General features: G+C 41.9%; 2 protein-coding genes across 2 annotated transcripts; both read left to right on the top strand.

The window, feature by feature from the left end:
- Positions 1-231: 231 nt before the first annotated feature.
- Positions 232-5,162, top strand: LOC139291022 (caspase-3-like). The gene is made up of 7 exons (XM_070912908.1): positions 232-318; positions 1,889-1,969; positions 2,290-2,426; positions 2,723-2,851; positions 3,165-3,340; positions 3,874-3,994; positions 4,126-5,162. The coding sequence occupies exons 2-7, from the start codon at positions 1,893-1,895 to the stop codon at positions 4,353-4,355; spliced, it is 870 nt and encodes a 289-aa protein (XP_070769009.1). The 5' UTR covers positions 232-318; positions 1,889-1,892; the 3' UTR covers positions 4,356-5,162.
- Positions 5,163-8,856: 3,694 nt separating this feature from the next.
- On the top strand, positions 8,857-15,782 carry irf2b (interferon regulatory factor 2b). The gene is made up of 9 exons (XM_070913136.1): positions 8,857-8,893; positions 10,467-10,559; positions 10,641-10,740; positions 11,394-11,570; positions 11,732-11,778; positions 12,838-12,958; positions 13,137-13,289; positions 14,147-14,184; positions 14,705-15,782. Exons 2-9 carry the CDS (start codon positions 10,473-10,475, stop codon positions 14,972-14,974), a joined length of 993 nt encoding a protein of 330 aa, XP_070769237.1. The 5' UTR covers positions 8,857-8,893; positions 10,467-10,472; the 3' UTR covers positions 14,975-15,782.
- The last annotated feature ends 7,261 nt before the right edge of the window (positions 15,783-23,043 follow it).

The raw sequence follows: 23,043 nt of genomic DNA, 5'->3' as shown, positions 1-23,043 counted from the left end.
TTGAGGTGATGTTGAATGCTTGAGATCAAGTTGGTTTCCCTTGTTTGAGTTCTATAAAGTAATTTATTTTATTTGCTTTAAACACGTTGTATTTTCATTTTCTAAACTGGAGGGATTGGTCGTGACGGTACCGGAACGTTTTCTCAGCCAATCAAATACCCCCTTTGGTCAAGGTGCGCCTTGTTCAAACAGGGAGCAGGTTCCTGATTGGCTGGGAGTCTCAGGGCTGTACTTTGAACAAGCTGATATTTCCTTATAATGATAGTAAGGACGGGTAGGTACCAATAACGATTTCTAGCACCGTCTCACAAAAAAAAGGTACGTTTCTTTTGGAAAGAGTATTTTTGTATTATTATTTACACCTACAGTTTTGAGTTTGACGAAACATGACTCGACTGTTAGCTAACAGGACTGGTAAAGTCGGTGGTTTACCTTACAAGGTAACGTACAGCCTACTTCACGTTACTTCATGTCGCACCTGACAAAATGAGTTTTCTGATGTTGGAGGTAGTTGTAAATTAATTAAAACTTAACGCTGGTGGCCAAAATGTCTTCTCTAGTGTGTTATAACAGAGAAACTAAAAGTTTTGTAGGTGTAGTCAACTCATATTCACTCGTCGTGTTTATCCAGGGAATGAAGTTAACGTTAGCTGGTGACATGTTCCCGTTGTAATTTAACGTTGCTTCCTGAGGGAGACGACTATATCTACATCGACGGAGGCAGAGCTCTGGTTCGACAGACGTGTTAAAATGACATTTTAGTACATCAAGCTTTGAACCAATATTCCCGCAACGCCCTTCCAGTATTACGCAACGCCGTGACACGTTATTACACAACCTTGACGTGAACAGACGTCGATTGACACTCATTGCTAATAATCTGTCCTTTTTACTGACCTTTCTTTGCTGATTGACAGCTGCTGTAAATAATGTTTTGTCAATGGAGTTTCGCTGCGTCCTAACGTAACAGTGCTGGATGTTCCTTACTCTCAAGCACGGACGTATAATTAGACGTATAATGACACATGCAGTATATTCGGTATGATATATCGTGATGTAATACTATTGCCATATATTATAGGATGTTCTGAACCGCCCTAACCAAGACGTTAAAGTGAACAACTTCCAGGAAGAACTAGTCTGGTTCTTGTGGTCTGTGTTAAACCACACTGGTGCCCTGGTGTTGAGTTTGCAGTCGGATTCCGTTTAAAGTTGCTGCGTAATTTAGCATCCCGTGTGAGATTACATGAACCTAATATGATGACAAAGCGTGATGACACTCATTGAAACAAAGACCTTTTATATATATATATATATATATATACAGTGCTTAACACATTTATTAGACCACCACCCAGTGTAAGGTGTTTCCCACCGCTGCCCTAAATTAACAGTATTGCTGATTACCAAAATATTTTTTTTTATGTTTAATGGTTAATCCACCAGTATGTGCAAGCCAAGCTCTTTAATCAAAATGATCTCTTTAATGCTAAAATATAATTATTGTTGTTATCCGTGAATTTTAAAATTTACTGTTTTACAAAAAAGCAGAAAAAAATAGTAAAGCACATTATTATTTTTTTGGTTGAGATGCCAAATTACAGTTATTTACTTGCATTCCTGAACAGAAAAAAATTGTTTTAGTGGTTGTATGTTATTCTTGATTAATTTCTGACTTCTCAGAGAATTCCAGTGTGCTGGCTCAAATTTGGGTATAAATATATATATATATATATATATATATATATTAACCTGCTCAATGGTTCTGAAGTGGCTTTGGCTGGTATGAGAAAAGGAATACCAGGAAATAGAGGACAAGTTGGTGTTTTTATGTTGGTTGTTGTTTCCACTGTCTACATCGCTGCCTCTTATGCATTCGTGCCTGTAGGAACATGGCTGAGCGTCGCGGTAATGGTGCCGCGCACAGTGGTGGGGACACAGTGGACGCCTTGAAAGTTTTTATAAAGAGGTAATCATTGTACACTGATGACTGTCTGACCACCCATGTGTTATGTATCTAAACCTGTATGCTCTGTCCATTGAAAATATAGGGTCATAATTCTCATACAGGAGGCAGCTGCTCACCTTTCTGCCAATTTCATGATTTTAGGTTGTCTTTTTTTTAAATGTAATTCATCAGCTTTTATTTATTTATTTATCAAATAATATTTTTCACCATCCTCTCGAAAGCCTGCTTAAGTTTGGCGGTGCTAAACAAATTCCTCAGGTTTCAAATCATTTCAACGTGTGTTCACAAGTCTGTGCATTTGTGTGTGTGTGTGTGTGTAGTAGGACTGCTGAGGAAATGGCCTCTGTCCCCAGCAGCAGTAAAGCAGTAGGCTCTGACCCGTACCGCTACAAGATGGACTACCCCTGCATCGGAACCTGTCTGGTCATCAACAACAAGAACTTCCACAGTAGCACAAGTAAATACCCCCATCCAGCAAGTCACATACACACACACACACACACACACACACACACACACACACACGTCTGTTTCATTACACGGTCACTTGCACAGGTGTTCTGTGAATTCAACAATACGAATAAAAAAAAAAAACCTGATCTCCGAGCAGATCATATTCTCCACATTCCTTAATATTCCTGCTTCAACCAGTGGAGAGGTGGTATGCTTACAGAGAAGAGATGGGAGCAGTGCGACTAAAGTCAAAGTCTGCTGCATTCCTACTTTACAGCGTGTTTGTGTGTGTCTCTCTAGGGATGAGTCCCCGTAATGGGACGGACGTTGATGCTGCTTCTGCTGTGAAGACCTTCACTGATCTGGGCTATAAGATACGATTTTTCAACGATCAGACCGCGGGTCAGATGAGACAACTGATGTCAAGTGGTACTAGAAACGACAGTTTTTCATTCATTCAAGGTTACCGCTGTGACTGTTCACTGCCACGTTAACACATTATTTAAAGGATCCAGTGTTGGTACTCAATGATCTTTTTACTAACTTTACTAACTCCCAACACACTGAACTGAGAACTGTTAAGTAGTCATCCATGCTAGATGATAACTAGCAGGTAAGTGCTAGATGCTAAAACATCAGTCCTCGGAATACCATGTTGCCCAACAATTAAAACGAGACAGGACTGGACTTGCAATGTAACTGTTTTCTATCTGTTTTTGTGTGTGTGTGTGTGTGTTTCCAGTGTCTCAGGAGGACCACAGTAGTTGTGCCTCATTTGCATGTGTGTTGCTAAGTCACGGAAATGAGGGGGTGATATATGGCACTGACGACTTTGAAAAATTGGAAAACCTGACGAAATACTTTAAAGGAAATCACTGCAGGAGTCTGGTGGGAAAGCCGAAGCTCTTCTTCATACAGGTCAGTTCAGTATGCCCACTGTTCATCTTGTGCCATCACTTGCAGTACGTGTCTTTGAGACACTTGTATGCAGGGCCACAGCTCGCTACCATGGAGGACACTGAGGTCAAGTTTACATTCCACTACTGACAACATACAAATGATGGATATTTGATTATCTTATGGCTTCAGTATTCCCAAAATTCTGGTTGAGGCCATGCCTGTAGATGCTGTAGAAGTGCCTTAAACCTGCATTCTTTGTAATGGCCAGCAGGGGGCGACTCCACTGGTTGCAAAAAGAAGTCAGGTAGCATAGAAGTCCATGAGAAAATGACCCTACTTCTCACTTGATTTATTACCTCAGCAAACATTTTCCTCTTGAGTTTATGGTCTCAGCAATACAGCATGATTTAGTAAATTATGGTCCCAAAGTCAAAACTCTGTGCTCATTATGACTCCTCACACGTCACAGAGATGTGGCTCCAATGAAATCTGAATCGCTGAAGGCACAATTGAACTTGTCAGAGTATACCTGGATTTCCTGTCCTTTCTAGGCGTGCCGTGGTTCAGACCTGGATGAGGGAGCCTTCCTCGAGACTGACAGTGTAGACCAGCAAACGTCAGAGAGGATCCCTGTGGAGGCAGATTTCCTGTATGCCTATTCCACTGCTCCAGGTAACATAGTATTTCATAAAACTGCATTATATTCACTAAATGACTGTCTGTGTATATAAACCCTGTATCCAGTGTGTTCATGGCAAAGCACTGTGTGCACCTATTCATTAACGCAGCATACTGTCCTGCAGGCTACTACTCATGGAGAAACACTTACAACGGTTCCTGGTTCATGCAGGCCTTGTGTGAGATGTTGCAGCGTTACAGGGGACAGCTGGAGCTGATGCAGATCATGACCCGAGTCAACCACAAGGTGGCAGTACACTTTGAGTCCTCCTCCGACCTACCTGGATTTAGTGGCAAGAAGCAGATCCCCTGCATCGTCTCAATGTTGACCAAAGACTTCTACTTTCCTGCCTAGATTAAGATGTTTTATTTTTACCTACGGGAAACTGCGTACCCGTGGGGGAAACTGAGTCGAATTACCAATATCTATTCACCTGATTTCTATTAATCCCTCTGGGGGAAATTACATTTTTTGTCAATCCATTTTCTCCAGTTCGGTGCTGTCCTTGAACCAGGATAAGTATATAGTTTTAATGTGACTACGTGGAGAATCCAAATGTGCTTTTCTACTTTTACTGCAGAAACCTAATGTTGTATGTTGGTGGTGTGGCTCAGGTCTGTTTGGCAGCACCTAGACGTTGCTCGACTTCCTCCTGGATTCTTCATATATGTTTACAATCTGCCTGTAATAATGTCATCTTGACTGTCAGAACTGATTGACATGCCAAGTGTGTACAGAGAGGTCATTTAAATACACCCCCAGGAGTCTCTTGTGGGATGCCTCTCAAACACACTGTGATAAAGTTTGGACATTTCCTGCATTTGATACAGCCTGTATATATATTTTATGACATATTTAAATGGATGGTTTCACTCCAAGGTCAGGACTTGACAATCTGGGTCTCAAAAATGATCAAAATGATCACAAAAATGATTACAAGTAATCATTTCCTGGAATCTCACTATGTTGCTGTATTCTGGACACACGGCATCTGCTGCATGTCTGTCTGCTGGGAGAGGGATCCTCCTCTGCTGCTCTTGCTGAGGTTTTTTTTTTTTCTGTATCTGAACCGAGGGTCTAATGACAGAGTGTCGTGCGCTGTACAGACTGTAAAACCTCTTGAGGGAAATGTGTGATATTGGGCAATACAAATGAAATTGACTTGACTTGACTATTTTTAAAGGATACAACTTTTTTTTGCCAGTTTTTGAATGCAACAAGCACAAATAGATCACAGTGACTGTGTGACCGAGTCTCTAATCAGGGCATGAAACATGAAAATAAAATCACCAAACGTATTTCACCATAAACAATGTTGGCTTTTGGAATTAATCGGCCTCTTCAGAAATGTAGTAATGTTTAAGTAGCCGTATGATGACTGTAAAGCTACCCAAAGTGAGCTGAGCAATGCAATAACAATGCTAATAATGAATACTGTCATATATATATATATATATATATAATATGAGTACTGTTGCAGAATATCTAGAATATTTCTTTCCTTTTTCAGTAGATCACAGACTCACTGTAGGTGGACTACATTCCTACTATCATTGCCTCTGTATTCTGAAGAATGAATGAATGATAAAGGTTAACGCAAGACCGTAGTCACCCAGTCCTCACACACCATTACGTTATTGACAAAAGTAAAGAAAGTTTATTTACATTGTGGCCCTCGATACAGAAGGGAAAAGGCAAAATTACAGATTTTAAAGCTGGTCTGTCTCCAATCCCATCCCTAGTCCCATCACTAGGGGAGCAAGGGAGCACGAAGAAGAATGGCAGCTAGATTCAAATCATCATGGAGGTCATTATTGTGCACTGAATGTGGATAATAACAAACACACACAAATGCATGTATTGAGTCAAAAATTGACTTTTGTTTGCATGGTTCATATAATAATAATAACAACACTTTTCTGCGTTCAGAATGTTTTTGATTTTGACACAAATACAACTCCATACGAGTTAGGCAAGACAAAAACAACCAGAGCTAAACTTGTGATTTACTATTTCACCACCATTTCTTACCCCTGCCAGTCAGCTGTTGCTTCAGGGACCCTGGAAGCAGTGTGTAAAAAAAAAAATGCATTTTTGTCCTTAATCGAAAAATTGAAAAACATTAGCTGAACTACCTGTTGCTGCATCATTAGGACCATCCGTTATGTAACCAGAAACTGCATTCTTCTTTGAAATCTTTGAAGACATGCCAAGTGTGTACAGAGACCTCATTTAAATACACCCCTTATAAACTTATTTTGAGCAATCTGAAGCTTATTTATTACCGATTTGTGGAGAACTTCTCTACCAGAAGGTGGCAGCACAGTCAAAGTGGCGTTGAGCTAAAGCCCCAGCAAGAGTGTTGAATGATGCACTCTGTTTCCTGTCCTGGACAAGAATATTGACAAATGGAGGCCCAGAGTTAAGGAGTCTCTTGTGGGATGCCTCTCAAACACACTGTGATGAAGTTTTGACATTTCCTGCATTTGATACAGCCTGTATATATATATATATATATATATATATATATATATATAATTATTTTTTTTTTGTTGACATATTTAAATCCAAATGTGTATTTAGAAAAGAAAAATGGATGGTTTCATTCCAAGGTCAGGACTTGACCATCTGGGTCTCAAAAAATGATTACAAGTAATCATTTTCAGCTTTTGTGCGTCTTGTTGTAAAATGTCAACTCACCACCGACTGTAGACTTTCTGTTATCACGGCTGATGAAGGCAATGAGCCTGTGGTGTACTTGTTTATATGAATGATCAACAGTCTATGATAGTTTGGCGGCGGCGTGTGGACATGCAACCACTAGAGGAAGCCAGAGAGGCATTTATGGTCTAGTTAGTGGCCTTTAGTGAATCAGCAGTCCTTCAAAGGTTCACTCCTCCAGGAACTGAAACTCTGGCTCAGTTTAACCCTTGATGCACAGATCGGACCATTTGGAACTGTTAAAACACAGAAGAATAAGGTTTTCTCCTTGGCTTCAGTCTGTGCACACAGCCAGGTGACGTTTTAGATTCCAGCTGCCGCTCTTGTTCCTGCGTATCTCAGTCTGAACAAAGGCTGATGGTTAAACCCTCCTATATGTATACTGCACACCATGTGTATGATGTCTTTTTTCCCTGTCCATATGTCTGCCTTTAGTTTTGGCCCATCAGTCTTGCTGTTTAAGTGTAAACTGTATTAGTTTGTCTGTATCAGTTTATCAGACCCCTCCCCAGTCTCAGCTGCAGCATGTGTGTGTGTGTGTGTGTCAGAAAGAGATAACCCAGACTCTAAGCAGATGTCTGCCTGTCCAGAGGGCTGTGGCCTGACCCTGTATGACTTTTTCAAAACTACCTCCTGAACCACTTTACATGTCTTTAGTTTGGTTTGTAGGCATTAAATAACAGTGTTCGTCAAACATCCCATTTTCTGTTCCTGTATTTTTCAAAAGCTATTTTCTCTCTGGTGTAAACACAAAGGGCAATGTGTGTGTACGTGCATTGAGGGGGGGCTGTTACGAATGGTCATAACTTCATCTGAAAATGCATGTGACCTGCATCTTAAAGTTGTAAGCATGCATTGATGTGTTGTTGGGTTTTTTTTTTTTAATGTGGACACAGTGCAATAAAGTAATTCATATATTAGTCAGGATATTAATTCCTGTGTTCAAAGACTTAAAAAAAGTTCGTCTTTGGTTTTAGGAACACAAGGATAGGCCTTCTACAAATGAATACATTCACATTATTGGCAATATATATATATATATATATCTTATAATAACTATTAAGATACAATGCATTTTAAATCATATGCACATTTTCATCAGTAACTGCAACGGTGTTACAAAAAATAAAAAACCCCTTCCAAATCGAGACTCTTGTGTTCAATATAAAATGCACTGTGGCCAGTCTTTGAAAACACAACTCAGAAGCAGGCAAATGAAGTCAAAATCTGCACTTTCCAAATGACTGCAGGTGGGGTGTTTAAAAACACATTTGTAGCTCAAAGTTTCTGGTTTCGTTTCTAACATCAACCGCGCAGAAAGGGGGGGGGGGGGGGGGGGGGGGGGGTTAGGGAGTAGGCGATGGAGGAAGTGAAAATGAAATCCAGCTCAAAGATCGTCTATGTTTTTTTTTGAAGAAAGTGATTCAAAAGTGGGCGTTCATTTTTCACCATGCGCTCTCCTCTGCAGCTAAACTCTGGCTACATTATCAATCAAGTTGTTTCGTTCGACCTTCAATATTTTTAATAATAGGCATTTAGCAGGAATTTGTGTATGTAAAAAAATAATAGGCATTTAGTAGTATTTATGTATGTAAAAAAACAATCCCAAAGGCACTTTGTATGAGACACACATGGACACGAGGGAGACAGCGCAATAAGAGATATTGTGAGTGGGGAAATATAGCGATTGACAGCCTTAATGTCTGCTTTTCTATATTAGCAATGCATTGACTTTCGTGGTACCACGAAATAATAGCAGAGTGAGCCCTCTTCGCGACGGGTTTTTCCTGGGGAGCGCGCACGCGGCCAAGAGACTTCCGCGACGCCGCTCGAGATCGACCCAAAGCGAGAGCACTCGAGCAGGAGGGGGATTTCCAGCGCGAGCCCCCACTTCCCGAGCCAGCCGTTGTTTTGCTTTCGGTCTGGACCCAGAAACAGAAATAAACGACGGCCCCCACTTTCCCTCATTTTACCCACTTAAAACCGCAAACAAATTAACTTGTCCAACTCCAGCTGCGCTTGTTGTTCCGGCAGCGGGACCGTGAAGCTACAGGCCGTCCAAACTGAACAGGTAACATTTTATTTCCGCATATTAACGCTGTTGACTTGCGCTCACGCACACACCGCACAGACTTCCTACAGGACGACATGACGGATCCCTTGCTCGCTGTGTAAGTGAAAGTAGTACTGTAGTTTTTCTCTGCGTTTGTTGACTCGGTACGGTGTTTATTTTCACTTTTGGCTCGGTTGTTTTTTGGGTCAGCACGCTGGCAGACAGTAGGCAAACAGACCGCGGTTAACTTTTGACTTGACAGTGCTAACGTTAAACACAGACATTGATCCCAAATAAACCCTATTACAAAGATTTACCAAATGTCGGAGGTAATATGGCTAGGACTTGGCATTTGCTCATAGTTGACAACGTGTTGTGTCAGAGGGACTAATGCAGTTGTAGTGGTGCAGTTATAACTATTTTGTAACGTGAGGAGGAGAAATGGACTGACCTGTGAACAATATTCATGTTGTATTCAGGCCTCCGTGCATGTGTCAGTAAATCACAGTACTGTGAGAACTGTGTTACTTGAACTGCACAAGTAACACAGTATCCACCTCATTTGCAACTTGAACATTTCAGAAATTAAATCTATATATTTGGGTGGCTGTCAGTAAAGCAGGTCAGCAGTGAAGCACAAATATGTGAAGCAAACTTTTTGAAATGTTTATATAATATGAATTGAAACATTCAAAAGTACCATAATTTAAAATTTAATTTTAAAAATAAATTGTGATTAAAGGGTTATTATTCATAAATACATACATATACAGCCTGGCTACTGATTAAATGTACCTTCTTTTTTTTAAACCAAGGACAGTAAATGGCCCTCATTGTGCAATCATAAAAAAAACACATTGCCACATAGTATTGAAACTAGCAGTGTTTGTCTGAAACTATTTTAGATTATTGCCTACCCACATGATTTCCTACCTTTCTTACCGCATTTTAACCCTGAAATTGATGACTCATTTTTTCACGAACACAGCCTTGCAAATGTCCGATTTAACATACTTTAACTACTACCATACCTTTTTTAAGCTTCTATTGGCCCCAGTAATATAGAGCAAATGGCGTTGTACAGTCAGTCAACCTGTGTGTGCTGTATGCAGCGTTTCACTGAGCAGTAAGCCGGATGCAGCTGGAAGTTTCAAGCCTGTGGCTCATAAGGGATAATATTTTGTATTTGATGCTGTGCCATGTCACCCTGTTTGACCTGTTGGGGATCTCATTCTCACGTCAGGAGCCAGTGTGTTGGCTCACTGTACCGTGCATGGGGAGTGCCATGCTCACTGGCCGATCTGGCCCACCGGACTTTGATCACATCAGACTGCGGGGATCATAACCCTGCTCTTAAATCAAATGTAGTGGGCTGGGCGAAGATCGCTTTCACCGTTTTCTGATAAACATGCTGCATTCATTATCTTCCTTTTTAGTTCTTTCTGTTGTCCTCCCTCTCCTCTATCAAATATTTTATTTAAAATGGAATCCGACAAAGAGGGTCAGTAAGGGATTGCGGACAGGAGCGGACTACATGGCCGCAGTTACAGACATGTTTTGAGAGTTTTATTTGTTTACAGTATTTTACGACACCTGTACGTTCTCCACATCATAAATTAGACAGTGATGTTGGTGTTTACAATGTATGTACATGACTGCGTGTTTGCGTCTGAATTTGTGTGTGCTCACAGGACACGATGCCAGTAGAGAGAATGAGGATGCGGCCGTGGCTGGAGGAACAGATCAACTCCTGCCAGATACCAGGGCTCAAATGGGTTAACAAAGTAAGTGTACACACACACAAATATATATACACACACACTAATATTAAAGTTCAAAAGCTGACAAAATGTAAATGTCCGTAGGAAAAGAGAATCTTCCAGATCCCGTGGATGCATGCTGCGCGTCACGGCTGGGACCTGGAGAAAGATGCTCCGCTCTTCATGAGATGGGCCATACACACTGGTAAATACACAGATGCAACTATATGCTCAGTGGTTCTCCTTTTCAGTGGTTTTCATTTTCATGCCTAGCAGACACCACACCACTTGTATGTCTTAAATGAAAGAACATTTCGATTTCCATAATATATTTAGCTAAGAAATCAAAATGATCAGGTCTCCCATTGTATTAGGCCACAGGAAACATCCTTTAATGTGTTTCTGTAAGAGTAGAAAGTCCCACAAGACCTTCCTGCGTCAGTAAAGAGGAAGTTTAATAAAAATCAGCTGGATTCTTGCCTGCTTTTAAAGAAACAATATATTGTTTTAATTGTTTGAAGAAAAAAGGTTTGAGCTCACAAGCTGTTGTCAAACTAAATAATAAGAACTTTATTTGTATAGAACGTTTCCAATGTAAGACTGCTGTGCAGAAGGTAAAACGTTTGGTCCCCTGTCATAGTTTGTTGTCTGTCACAATGTTTGTATGACGTGTCAGACCCAACAAATCCACATAACAAGTCTGTGTTATTTTGTCTAATCTTTAGCAGAACAGTGGGCAAGCTGAATAATGTATGATAAAAATCCTAATTGAATAATTATTAACCTGGAAAATGACTTCTGTGACGTAGGCCAAAAACACACTTTGATTGTGATGTTTCTGTGCATGTGCATGTGTAGGTAAGTACCAGCCGGGCATAGACCGTCCAGATCCCAAGACGTGGAAGGCTAACTTCCGCTGTGCCATGAACAGCCTGCCAGACATCGAGGAGGTGAAGGATAAAAGCATCAAAAAGGGAACTAATGCCTTCAGAGTGTATAAGATGCTCTCCTCGTCAGAGAGAAGCATGAAGAAAGGTGCGTGCTGCTGCTCCTCCTCCTCAGCTTGGTGTTTAAGAACTCTTATCACTTCTCTAGACTTGATTGTCTCTTGAAAGGACATATTTATAATTCCATATTTAATCTATTAAGTCAGATATAAATCACTTCCTGAAAGGCGTGTGTTTCTGTCCATTTAGGAAAGAAGAAGACAGACAAGGAGGGGAGGCCCAAGGGAAACAAAGAGGTAGATGAACATGCAAAAGCCATTTTACACATGAAACCCACAACGTTTGCAGGGTCGGGTTGTGGTTTTTATGGGCACGTGACTCTCTTCAAGAGGTTGCTCACACATGACTTAACCCTTTTTAAATGTATTCTGCTCACCATAAGTGGCAACGTTGCAGGAACACAACAGCATGTTGGAAATAATAACACCACAAAAGAAGAGTGTGTTTTCAGATCAAAAGATTTCTGGGAATCTTCCTCAGTCCTGAGCTGAGCGTCTTAACATGAACAATCAGCCCTGGGTCCGCCTCCCACATGACGCAGACATTTGCCAGGGAGGAGGTGCAGTAACCAAGCCTTCCTCCCCCATTTTGGTTGTGTCTCACCAAGCTATGTACAAATAAAACTAGTACTACTACCTCCCCACCTTGTTAACGAACAATTATGGAATTGGCTTCTTCTATTTCAACACCAGTCAACAGGAAGGAACAGAAAACATACACCGAATCTGAGTCTGAAACTAAAGAAGGATTACTCTTAAACTGACTGGAAACATTCAATTTACTTCACTTACAACCTAACTTAACAATAGGACTTAATGTAAGAAATAATAAAGAATGAAATCAGCAATATGAGTCAGAAATGCTAAACTACCCTCTCAGTGTTCAGCCCGCTCAACAGGAATGCTGAAATAAATAAACAAGACGACATCCACTTTTTTGTTTCATCAAGAGTGCTTGTTTGATATTTGTCTGGTTAGTTGTAGTAATATGTTTTGGTCAGTTTAATTAGTGTGTTTACATGCCTGAAATGCTCCAGACATCAGCTTGTATCCTGGTATGGTCTTGGTATGGAATAAGCTGTTGACAAACCTCACTTACAAGTCTCTGCACTGGGTCACTACATCCCAACTAGAGTTTTGATGGGTATATGAGTAGTGGTGTGCATGTAACTGGCATAAATAAACTTGTGTGTTTTCAGTAAGTCACCGTCCACAAATGCTGCATGCACGATTGACAACGTCGACCCTCCATAACGATCTGTCTCTACTTCCTCTCTGTGCCCTTCTCACATTCAGGTAGCGTCTCCATCTCCGGACAGGACTCTTCCTGATGGTCATGTTGGACCTATTGACTATACCAAACAGGAAGTGATCAAGCAGGAGACAGTAGAGCTTACAGTGACGGACAGTGCCTCAGGTACTACACCGGTGTCTCTTTTGGACAGACAGATTGCTAGTTACATTTTGATGTTTCTGGCAGCACAATAACTATATCCTAAGACATCCTGAATATTGAATAACTACACTTTTTGAGGTGTAGGAATAGCTGATCTTGTGATATTTTCAGACGCATTTCCTGTCCCGTCCGTCCACAGCCATTCACAGCTCAGTAGACGACCATGTGATCACCAGCGAGCAGCTGCCATTCGTCTGTCAGACAATTGAAGTGACCACAGAGAACGAAGAGCAGACTGTTAGCTCCTCCCACTCGTACCCGCTCCAGATCTCTCCTGTGTCCTCCTGCTGTGGTGAGACAACACACGCGCGCCCATGCTAACACATCACGCTTCACACACATTTTGTTGTGAGATTAGTTACATGGGACCAGGCTTGTAGAAGCTGTCGAAGTTTTTCAGAGCCACAGTTTCAATCGGCAGGCTGCCTTAGAACATGGTGGTTACCACACACACACACACACACACACACACACACACACAGCTTACTGGGGTGTGGTTTATACTACTGGTATGTTAAAACACACAGCTTAATCTGGCTGTCAAGCTCAAATCAAATACTGTGTTTTTGATTTTGATCAAAAAAAAGCCACAGAAGTGTGTTTCTGATGATGACCGCATGAACTGTTAATGTCTGTTATTACATCATCCCCTATTACAAAACAGATTCATGCTGGAGAGTAAAACAAAGTTGACTTTCATTACCACCCTGAGATCTGTTGATCCATCTCCTCTCTTCCTCTGTCATTCAGGCAGAGGCGGCTCTACCAGTTTACAGTTGTAATCGTTCCATCTGTCTTTCTGGTTTTAGTCTTTCACTATTGCCACCATGACTGGAAGAGTCAGGGTTCAAATTAGAATCATTCACATATCCCTTCTTTTCTTATATTTACTTGACGTGTACATTTTATTGTGCTACTGTGTGCGCTGTTTGAACAGTTCAAAGGGCCTGTTGGATGTGAGCCTTGTCACTATGGTTTTCTGGTTAAAATCAAGGTTTTATTGACCTCTTCCTCTTTGTCCCGCTCTCCATGTATTTCTCTCTGTCTGTTTTTACCTCTCCCTGTTGTTTGTGATCTCTGGATGACTTATTGCAAAATTTTCTGAATACTAATTTATGAACCGTTTTCGTGTATTCTTTATTTCCCCAGGCAGCGACACAGACAGCGACACAGAGGACACTAAAGAGGTGAGTCTCCCATAATACAAACGCACAAGGAGAGAGTGATGAATCAATGATTAACTGCTCTGATCTTCAGATAAACAGGTTTTTACCTGTTTCAACTTAACTACTGAAACAGGGTGTGTGTGTGTTTGTGTTTATCTGTCTGAAAGTGTGTGTGTGTGTGTGTTCTTTCCTGTAATGTGTGAGAGACTGCAAAAAGGGAGGGCCTTGTCAGGAACTGTGGCTGTCAAACATTAACAGTTCTGATCTGAGGTTATCCTTTTGTGGTACATTGTACCCGCAGTGAACACTATGCTCACACACACACACACACACACACACACACACACACACACACACACACACACACACACACACTCTACCTCTTATCAGTAGTAAGATTACAGTCTTCTTTACTGTGCTGTAATGTAGAATGTCTGAATGTTATTTTCTGTTGTGAATAATAGTAGTCAGTAAGAAAATAAAAGTTTTTGGCCAGTGTTGGATACAGTGACATTCCTTTCTTCATTGTTTTAACTGACAGGGTGTCGGTATGGGCTGGAGGCGGGACTACCACACACCAGTCCTCAGGCTCCCCACGTGTTCTCTTCCCGGCATGGCCACCTTCGTCAGCGCGGGCAAGCCCAACTTCAGGGTGACCAGCACGCGAGACCCGGACCCCCTCATCAGCTACCACACCGACGGCTGGACGCCCACCTACAGCCAGAACTCTCTCGCGTCTGCGGCGGCCAGCCACACCCACGAGATGCGCGCAAGCGTCATTATGAAAACCTCCGATGTCACTCCCTCCTGACCTCTGACCCCAGATGAGGGGAGTGTCGTCGGTTGCTTCCAGGGCATAGGAATGACAGAGATCGCCTGGTTTCTCCATCAGGGCAGCGTGGAGCCTAAAGAGGACGAGCTTCAAAACCTTTGATTTTACTGTACTGCTTCTGTCTGGGCCATGAACTCTCCGTTTCCCTTTTTAATTGGAGAAATAGCTTTCTGGTGTTATCTGAATTCTCAGTGGGCTTGACTTGCCTAATTGGCGAGCACTTAAGCCCAATTTATCATGTCTGCATCTGTACGTACGCGAGGGTCTGTGTGATGTCAGTTTCATCATCTTCACATGTCTGCGAGGTGTTCCGGACCCTCCGCGTGCAGCTTGAAATTTAAGACCACGTGGACCGAACACACCGACAGACACGTGTGCAGACGCATGGAATAAATATTATACATGTCCACATCTTTTTTTTGGACTACGTCAGGCCTTTTGGGCACCACAATCATCCGTGTGTCATTGTCTCTGCTGCTTTGTGCTAACACTTTAGCATACACTGCCAAATGAAAAAAAGAATTAGCTTTTAGTTGTGAAAATTTCAACTCTATTTTATTGCACAGCCTACAGATGTATAGAATATGTATAATGTATGATGAATCAGTATTGCCTAGCTGTACGTCCTCATGTTTTGTTGTGATTTTTAAGCTGTATGCAATCACCTAAAACCTTCACTTTTTAACGTTGATCACAGGAAGTTGTTTCAAAACTCCCCACATTTAGCCACGTGTCATTAGCCATTAAGTATTTGAACCAATTACCCGCCGTCTCAAAACAGTGTAAGCTCAAGTGTTAGCATGAAACATTGCACTTAAATGCTTTACTGGGACACATGGATGGAACAAAGTTGGTGCGTTCCCAGAAGCACTCTGTGTGCACAACAAAGCAGTGAACGCAAACTGTCACAGGACGTTATTTACTATCAGCGGGTTGCAAAAAGAATCAAAGGCATGTTGTTTGATCAAGATAACAAATGACAATCATCTTCAAGCCCTGATTTGCTCTGCGGTGGAAAGCAGGCGTGTGTGTGTGTGTGTACGTGTATATGTGTGTGTATGTGTATATCTGTCTGTCTGAAGACCTCAGGACAATGCACCCGCCAACACGCAGACAGACAGAACGACAGACTCGCTGAGAGACAAGACTGGCAGATTGTGAACAATGTATTGGTGTCTTCTCCTCTCTTGAGCCTCCTGGTGTTAATAATGTACATAGCTCATATGTATGTACGCCTGCAAGCCGCTTCAGCACCTTACGGACAGCACTAGTGTGTGTGTGTCTGAGTGTGTGTGTGAGTGAGTGAGTGAGTGAGAGAGCGAAAAAGCCGTGGTGAAGATGTGTGCCTTTCGATAGAGAGCGGCTCTCGTCTGCTAGCGACACATGCAGGTCGCTTCTCATCCAGCCCCACGTGGATTGAGAGCAGGCAGTGTTTTAGTGGGGAGCACGGCGGGACAAAGAAGTGGCCATATTTTTTATGCACTATGAGGGTCTTGACCCAGTCAATTGAGTCAACAAAGAAACAGACAGAATCCTCATTTGTTAGAATATTTCTATTTCGGCTCATTGGTTAAGAGGAAGGCGAGTGACTGAATCTCCGCCCGAACATCTTAACTTTGAGTAACACCGTTGAGAGAAGTGTTCAAAGTGAGTGTCTCGCTGTGATGACAAGGAATAGGGAAGTCTGGGCTTGAAAGACATCCCAGAGGACTGTGTCATCAGCTCCGTTGTTTTGAAGTCACACTTGTTTTTACAGTCTAGCCTCTGAGCTCAAAACGTCCCATGTCCCAGTTGACTTTGGTGCGCAAGATGTCGCAGTCCAAGTGCAGAAGCCACTAGCCTTAATCCTGACGTCCTAAAGATGAAATATATGCACAGAATGATGAACTCTGGCATCAAATGGAAGATGTTTCTTGTTTTAATGTCTGTTTTACAAGGCATTATTGGAGCAAGCTCAGTGGTTTCAAGATTATTTATATGAAAAGATATAGAATTGGAAAAAAAAGAAAGTACTAGAATATGAAATGGATGCTACTTCTGTTAGCAGCTAGCAGGCTAAAGCACAGTCCTCATTCCCGGCCTGCCTTCAGCAGAGCTCCAGTGGGAACGGCTCCTAAAAGTTCCTGCAGGAATAAAAATAATAGTTATCTGCCATGAGTTCGAACCAAACCACTAGAGAGATTTACACTGGATGCACATTACTCATGGTGAATTATTTTAAGATTCTCGCTGAATCTAAAGGGGCTTCACTGCAGACGCGGAATAGACTTTGCTTCACCAAATGTTTTCTTCCATGTGCCTTTTTTTTTTTTTTTTTATTGTTAGAAACTGAAAGGTTGCTTCTATTTCTGTGTGGTTACACTTCATGATAGTTCTCCATGGCAGGGCTGCTCAACGCGCTGCAATATTTAAAGCAGTGGATGTTAATCATATTTGTCAACAGCCATGACAAACACCTGCCTTTTCTTTTTTTTTTTTTTTTTTTAACCATGCATTTGCTCCTTGCAAGCCTTTTTATCTTCAGCAACGTCACAGTGGTCCCTGTAGTTTTAATGACCAAATCAGATGCTTAAATGTGCCTAATTTACGTCAAAGTGTCACTTAGCATATAAACAGCGCGATCCATATTGGGCCATTACGCCAGAGCAAATGGATTTGGATTAAATGTAAGATTATGTTTTGACCTGAAATCAGCAAGCTCTAAATGAGTTCCAGTTGAATAATGAAACATTCAGCCCCCTCTATAACGCACGTCGCCTCAAAACCCTGACCATGTTGTTGTAAAGAGGCCTAGCAGGGAATAACTAAAGTGCACTTATAAGAGAGCGTTCCTGCTTTATTCCGTGTATAAAAGGGATGCCATTGCAGCCAGTAGTCAGCAGTGAAAGTTGGACGTCGGGGGAGGGGGGGGGGGGGTTTAATAGTCTGATCAGTTATCAGAGAGTGATCCATCATGTCGTTGTTGACCTTTCCTACCTGCTTTTGCTTTGTGTGATTCAGAGCCACTGAATCGCTGTTGAGCTAAAACCGAAGCGCGGACAATATCAACATTCAGTTCAAAGCTCCGCAATGCAAGCAAAGAGCTTCAGTTCACAGCTGTTAATCCTGTGTACGTCATGAAAGCTACATGTGAGTTGACGTGTAAATCTGAATAAAGACTGTTTTTTTTGTATTTATTCCCAGGCGTTTCACGTGCTTACCTGACATGCAGATGGAACTGCTGACAGTTCTATCTCGTGCACTCGTAAAAGTTCAGAGTCCAGGGTCGATGGTTTATGAGCGCCTCTACAATATAATTAATATAAATGGAGTTAGAGCTCAGGTATGATAAGAAATAAAGGTTCTGTGCACATGTAATGACTGCACAAGAATACAGAGGGTTGTGTGTGTGTGTGTGTGCTGAGTGGAAAATGCTTGTTTTCGTGTGTGTGGTTTAGCTTTTTGTCAGAGCAGATGTCTCCTCGTTTCACAGCTCACTCAGCTAGACCAGAGCACTAACTGCTGTTTCAGTTTCAGTTGCTGTTCTCGGTCCTCACTCTACTTCCTGTTTGTCTCCGAGGCCTCGTTGGACCGCATGCCATTAGTCGTAGTAAGCGGCCCTGTCTTTTGTGTGGTATACAGCTACATGTCGCCTTCTCCTCCCTCTAACCTCCTTGACCGCTAGTCAAAAAAAGTCCCTATTCTGCTTTCTGTTCCCTCGAACATGAGTTCTTCAAGTAGTAGGAGAAACAAAAGCAGTGGACAATATCAACGTGAAGCCTCTGATGGAGTTCATTTATCTGGATCACATGCCCAGCAGAGCCAAATCGGGAATAAATACAACTTACACACGATATTAACAATAACAATTAGAAGGCAAACTTAGTCACAGTTATAATCATAGTTTACATTTCGACTCATTTTCTTCAAAACAATCCACATTCATAGTATGTAAAGGTTTATATTGAGCCGTAAAAGGAAGGTCAACCATCCTGCAGACAGATCAGGCGGGCGGTTCTGCGGTGATGTCTCACTTCTACCACCCAGTGGTTAAAAAGTAAAACTGCAGCTTTATTTCTCTGATAAAGGTGGGACAGAAGGGCTCCATTATTATAATGTCATCAATGTTGTGCTTATTTTTTTTTATATTATTCTGTTCAAATATCAAAACAAGTGCCTGTAGGAATACTTTTAAGGGATAGTAGAGCCAGAAGAGCAACAGTGCTATTGAGCACGTGAATGTGACATATGAATACGGTTGTATTTACAAACGCATGAGCAAAATGTGAAAAAGAAATATAAAGGATGCAAATTCAAGAAAATACAATATGAATATATGCAGCAATGTATATATGTTACAATTGTAAGCATTGTAACTATGCAATAACATGTTTAAGTGTGCAATGTGCTAGACACAATGTAGAAATACTCTGTTACGTGTAAAAGTCATGCATTCAAAATTGTACTTCAGCAGGAGTGCAAAGGTATTAGCATGAAAATATACTTAAAGTACCAAAAGTAAAAGTATTCATAATGCAGAAAGGCCATTTCATTGTGCACTTTGAAGGCTGGTTCGATATGAGCTAATTTGAACGACTTCAGATACTGCTGGGGAGCTTAACCTGTAATAATACATCATGATGTATTTGTTGATTATATTTCCTGTTATTAATCTGAATCTGCAAAGTTATTAGATAAATGTAGTGGAGTAAAAAGTACAATATTAAAAGTATAAAGCGGCCAAAAATTTAAATACTCAAGTACAAGTACCTCAAAACTGTACTTAAGCACAGTACTTGAGTAAATGTTAACTTTCCACCACATGTTCAAAATGCATACAATATTGTACCATACTGATATTTAATTTGATATGCTGTAGCTCACATTATACTATATAACAGGCTAGTCGTCATCTTACACTTGGATCATATATTGTATCCAACAATCCAGTGTAATCCATCGAAATTCAGTTGTTGTTTTTTCGTCTCACACTAATGCCGAAATACAGGAAAAACACAGTTGAGGTTCACGACAAAATGCAGTACACGAGTGTTCCACTATGTGTATTTTATTTCCAAAATAACATGACTTTCAAAGGCAACTGTATTGTCTTAAAATATGTTCCGCCGCTCATCCAAGATCCGTTCTGCTGACTGGTGGGAAGTTGAAGTTGCACTTGTTTAGGAAGCTTTGTGTCCAGGCTCTGTGAGTGGTCAGCCTGTGTTAGGGTCAAGCCTTAGTTATTCAATTTTATTCGCCTTTATTGATAGTAGAGAGAAGACAGGAAAGACAGGGGCGAGAGAAGGGATGACGCGTAGCAAAGGGCCGCTGCAGTAAGGACTAGATGTGTGGTCTAACAGGTGAACTACAGAGACCCAACAGCTCCCACCAGGAGCAAGCGCTTGGCGACAGTGGCGAGGAAAAACTCCCTTTTAACAGGCAGAAACCTCGAGCAGGACCCGGCTCTGGGTGGGCGGTCGTCTGCCTCGACCGGTTGGGTTATCTCATCCCTTTCAGTATTACGAGCTGCGTTTGTATTTCGGGGCAGTTCCGGTTACGATCTCTGTCATACTTTGTCTTTGGCGTGTCTCAGCGAGCGCAGCCTTAGAGCCTAAATCCATGTGGCCGTCAGACATCAGCTGATTGATTCTTTGGTCTTTCAAAGCCAGAAGCTCATCTTTAGCTCTCATGGTCTCTTGCCAGAGTCTGCACCTGGGTCACCAGAGCTGACGCGTGCTCGGTCTTGTTCTCGAGTCTCTCCTGCAGTTGGGTCACGGCGGCTTTTCGCGCCACCAGGGAGGATTTGAGCTCCTGGATTTCTGTGAGCCTTTCCTTGCTCTCGAGGTTTGGACGAATCCTTTCCTCTTCAGCTCTCTGCTGTCGGGACCGATCTGCTGCGACGTCAATCTGCGCACACGAGCGCTTGTTTTTTTTCTTCGGTCAGGTCTGCGGACATCTGGTTTGCCTTCGTCTTCAGCAAGAGCAGCTGCTGGTCTTTAGTTCTGACCTCTTGTTGACGTTTCTGTACCAGGATCTCGGACGCATTCTTGCGCAATTGTCTCCCTCGAAGCTCAATGATGTGGTCCTGAAGCTCCTGGATTTCCTTGTTTGTCTCCTGAGCCAGCTTGCCGTTCGCTTCCACTTGCTCTTTCAGCCTGCGCTCAGTGTGCGCTCAGTTCCTCTTGAGCTGCTTCTTAGCCTTCTCACAGCTTTTGAGCTCAGATGCCAGAGTTTCCATCTCTTGTCGAACCTTTGTAGAGTTTGCCTTCTCTTCCGCAAGTGTAGCCTGAAGATCTGAAATGACGACCTTCCTCTTTTGCAGGGACTTGTGGAGCGCCGCGTTGTCTGCTGTTTTTCTTTGGCAAGGCCTTCCCAAGCGCAGCAGTCGTGGATTTTTCCCGAGCCAGAGCTTTTTCCAAGAGCAGCGGTTGATAGTTTCTCATTACACAAGGCTTCCTCAAGAGACATCCTGGCCATTTCTTCCCTTTTCAAGGCCACGTTCAGTTCGGCTTTGGAAGACTTCTCCTTCTCTAATGTGTGTCCCCCGATGATTTCCTCATCGCTGCTTGCGCACAGTATGTCTGCAGTTTTTATGGAAGTGCAGGAGTGAAGGCTCACGACTGCGTGCACTGGTCCAACCGAGTCTTCATCGAAGATGTCACTCACACGGGAGAGGGTGGGGGGAGTTTTTACATCCTCCTGCTGCAAGAGAGAAGACACATCATGTGAATATAATAGGCTGGACACAATGTCACACGGTGTAATGTAAAGTGATGAAAGAGCCACATTCTTTTTCACTGAGAAGAAACATCCAGGAAAAAGAGAAACAAACACGTAAGAAATTGGATAATAAAAGTCTGTGGTTTGATCTGTGCTAGAGGGCCCCTCTTAGCACAATGTGTACAGTTGTTCTACACTGGAATACTACCCATTTGCATGCATCACAAGTTTTGCAGCAATAATACACGACATGACATGATAATATAATAATGAGGTGGCAAAGCTAAGTAGAAAGTATGTCAGGGTGTGATCTTTATGTTGAATTTGGACGGGGACTTAAACTGGAAAGGCATCTGTTGTATGAAAACCAAAACTACAGACGGTTCACTTCGGGGTGGATTCGCAGACTTGGACTATAGGGGGATGATAGGGGAAAGTACTCGCCACGGTGTTATGTAAATCGCCCAGCCATGTTTGAATTAATTGTGTTATTACAGCGAGATAAGGCAAACGTTACTGTATTCGCAAGTTAGGCGCCCTCTTGAAGAATGTTTTACCTCTGTTTAAGTTCAGCTTGTTCTTAACTTTATGTACCGGGTGCCATTGCTCTGCCATGATTGTATTTTTGTTTTGCTTGTTCTCCAGACCATGCAGTCGTGGTCCGGAGTTAAAAGAAATCTCAATCTGAATCTGGCAATATGCGACAAAAAACCCCCACAGAACTAAAATAACGAATGTCTTAAAAGGAATAGTTCAACATTTTGGGGGAAAACACTTCCTGTATTTGCTTTCTTGCTGTGAGTAGAAGATTGGACCATTAAATAAGTATATTTCCCCAAATATCTAAATATTCCATTAAAACAAGATTTTAAAACTAGGTTTGTTTCAGTGGTGGCTGTTAAAGTCATTATAAGCTGGTGACTTGTATGACTCACCATGTGAATTACTGTTGTTTGACTTTTTCTTAAGGTAGCATTTCCTCCCCATGTCCTGTGAAGATAAATTTGGTAAGTCGCTAAAACATGGAGGAGTTTCGTATTTGTTTCAAGAATACAGCGTTTTGCCTGAAGAGGAAAAGAAACCAAGACTACCCACCTCGTCAATAGGGAAGTATATAGGCGTCCTTTTTCTGGGGATGGCTTCAACTGTTGTGGGGTCAGCCGAGGGTTTCATCTGTTTGACCTTGTCACCTCTTTGCCTCGTTTTTCTCAGTTTGTTTGTATCCTGTTTGTAACGTGAAGGCAGTACATATCGATGCATACGTCAAGATGATTGATACTTTATCATTATTACATTATTTCACAATAAGATAATCCTTTATTAATCCCTCAGCGGGGGAAATTTGCATT

This window comes from Enoplosus armatus, chromosome 10, assembly GCF_043641665.1.
Source record: "Enoplosus armatus isolate fEnoArm2 chromosome 10, fEnoArm2.hap1, whole genome shotgun sequence".
Classification (NCBI taxonomy): domain Eukaryota; kingdom Metazoa; phylum Chordata; class Actinopteri; order Centrarchiformes; family Enoplosidae; genus Enoplosus; species Enoplosus armatus.
This window is presented reverse-complemented; position numbering and strand designations above follow the sequence as displayed.